Here is a 2,837-nt window from a genome sequence, read left to right as displayed (position 1 = left end):
ATTGTTTTTGCTTTCATTTCTGAAAGAGTGGTGTTCTTTTCATCTCCTGCAAGTTTGAAAGATTAAGATTTCAATTCCGCACGCTGTACTATAATTTCTTTTGAATTGAGTTCCGAATTAGAATAGGTGAATTTGGTTTTTCATTATTTGGTTTCGTAGTTAGATTGATCTAAATTGAAAGTTAATTTCTAGCATATACAATACATGCACGCTTCACAAATTTTACGAAACCCCCGGGTTGACAATTAAATGATAGGTAATTAATTTTCCTCAACAACTTCTATATAGACGGTCTTTCCTCCCAAACTAATAGGGAACTTTGGAAGGATCCCTAAGGGCTGATTGGTTCCTCCGTTGAAAGCCAACAAATTTGGGTGACAGGAACAATCTGTGGAGAACCAAAATCTTTCCAAGTAGTAGAAGACATGATGCGCCTCGGATCACATTATCATCGAAGGGGACCTAAACTTTTCCTTGGGTTCAACGAATCCTGGGAGTCTTCGGCTCAGGTTGATGCTATCACAGGGTACATGAAAAATCTTCTGGATCAGACCAATTTTGTAGATGTCCCCATGCACAAACCACTCCCCACTTGGAGGAACAGAAGAGTGGGTGAAGCAGCTTTGGCTCGAAGACTAGATAGATTTCTGATGAAGGGTCCGCTTATACTACAACTGCATCACTACAAGCAATGGGTAGGCTCAGGGGGTATTTCAGATCATTCCCCTATATATCTGGAAATACATGGGCCTCACCAAAAGCCGAAAGCCCCCTTTAAATTCAATCACGTCTGGTTGCAAGACCCTGATTTCATTAAATTGGTCTCTGACTTCTGGACTGCCAACCCTATCAACAGAGATGAATCATTGGCAAAGGGGTTCTGCAATAACCTTTCCAAGCTCAAACACCTCTCTATCAATTGGGCTAAGGAAAAGCTTATTCAGGAAAATGCTCAGCTCACCCACATTGAAACTGAACTGAGCTCCTTATTAGATGATCGAAGTCTGGGATTCATCTCAGCGGATGAAAAGGCGCGTTTGATCGAGCTGGAAAATCAGAAGGCCCATATTCTAAAAGTGAGGGAGGAATCCCAAAGGCTGAGGAGCAGAGCCATTTGGCTGAAAGCTGGTGACGACAATACTAGGTTCTTTCAAAATTATGCAAAGGGCCGAAGGGTTGCTAATACTATCTAGAATCTCCCTCTACCTGAGGGAGGCCTAGCTGACTCTTTCAACAAGCTCTCCCATCTAGGTACTACTCACTTCAGGAACCTCTATAAGAGTCCTCCAGATGCAAACTTGGCTGATATCATAAATGTGGCAGGGCATTTCCCTAGATTTGTCAATGAGGAAGATGCAGAAGAGCTCTTTGCACCGGTAACCTCTGGGGAACTGGAAGGTACATTAAAATGGTTCAAAAAGGATAAGAGTCCAGGCCCGGATGGCTGGACTATTGAGTTCTATCTTGCCTTCTATGAGATATTGGGGCCAGACCTTCTGAAGGTAGTGGAGGAGAGCAGAGCTACTGGATCTCTATATCATGCCATCAATTCGACTTTTATTACTCTCATCCCAAAGTCTGATTCTCCATCCTCTTTTGATGATTACAAACCTATATCTTTGTGCAACTGTCTTTACAAGATCATCTCTAAGATTATTGCCAACCACCTCAGACCTATTCTCTCCCGGCACATTGCTCCTCAACAATTTGCCTTCCTTGAAGCCAGACAGATTCATGAAGCCATAGGATCGGCTCAAGAAGCCATCCACTCTATCTGGTCCAGACATCTTAAAAGTATCATTCTCAAGATCGACCTGTCGAAAGCTTTCGATCGAGTCAGCTGGCTCTACATCAAGATGCTTCTCATCCATCTGGGTTTCCCTCATAATTTCATTACTTGGATCATGGCCTGCATTACCACTCCCACTTTCAGTGTTCTTATAAATGGCTCGGCATCCCATTTCTTCCACTCTGAAAGGGGGCTTAGGCAAGGCTATCCTTTATCTCCCCTCCTCTTTCTTATTGTCATGGAAGGTCTCAGTCGTTTAATTGCATCGGCCAAGAGGGAAGGAGACCTTTGTGGCCTAAAGATCTCAGATGATTGCTTTCTTACCCATCTACTATTTGTGGATGACGTGCTTATCCTGCTGGATGGCAGCATTCGGGATTCCCTTTCTTTCTCCAGGATCCTTCACCTTTTCTCGTCAGCCTCTGGAATGCTTGTCAACCAATCCAAATCTACTATCACGTTTGCTCGTACTTCTGTCCATGAATCACATTATGCTCATCAGGTTTTTCCATACAGTATCCACCCAATGGATAGAGGACTCAAATATCTGGGTTTTTGGTTAAAACCCACCAGTCAGAGGATAGCAGATTGGGTTTGGCTTGTCTCAAAATTGGAGAAAAGACTGTCCTGTTGGAGTCACAGATACTTATCCAGGGCGGGAAGGCTGGTTCTTATCAAATCGGTCCTGGAAGCTACCCCAGTTTTCTGGATGGCACTTGCATGGATACCTAGGAATATCCTATCTCGCTTGCAGCAACTGTGCAACAGATACCTTTGGGCTGGGAACCAAGACAAAAAAATATTCGCCTGGATTAGCTGGCAAAAGATTGCGCTGCCAAAGAAATGGGGGGGCTGGGGATTAAAAGATCTCCCCCTATTTGCACAAGCCCTTGCTGCAAAAATGGGCTGGACCCTGTTGACTAGTCAGAATCTATGGACTCATATCTCATATCATAAATACATCTGGCCACAACACTTGATGGATTGGGTCAGACTGCCTAGTTGGCCGAGGACAGGCATCTCATTAGTGTGGAAGGCTTTGATTCAC

At 43.9% G+C, this 2,837-nt stretch overlaps 1 protein-coding gene across 1 annotated transcript; it reads left to right on the top strand.

Annotated features, from left to right (window-relative positions):
• The first annotated feature begins 425 nt into the window (after window positions 1–425).
• On the top strand, window positions 426–1,193 carry LOC149221722 (uncharacterized). The gene has a single exon (XM_089387459.1). The coding sequence runs from the start codon at window positions 426–428 to the stop codon at window positions 1,191–1,193; it is 768 nt and encodes a 255-aa protein (XP_089243585.1).
• The last annotated feature ends 1,644 nt before the right edge of the window (window positions 1,194–2,837 follow it).

The sequence above is a fragment of the Pinus tabuliformis genome, chromosome Q (genome assembly GCF_031772625.1).
Source record: "Pinus tabuliformis cultivar Carrire ecotype Pingquan chromosome Q, CPIR1, whole genome shotgun sequence".
NCBI classification, from domain to species: domain Eukaryota; kingdom Viridiplantae; phylum Streptophyta; class Pinopsida; order Pinales; family Pinaceae; genus Pinus; species Pinus tabuliformis.
The sequence above is the reverse complement of the archived record's forward strand: the minus strand, read 5'-3'. Positions and strand labels throughout refer to the sequence as shown.

Bases quoted from the DNA above. Each gene is read 5' to 3' on its own strand.
- LOC149221722 (XM_089387459.1), top strand. From the start codon at position 426: ATGATGCGCCTCGGATCACATTATCATCGAAGGGGACCTAAACTTTTC.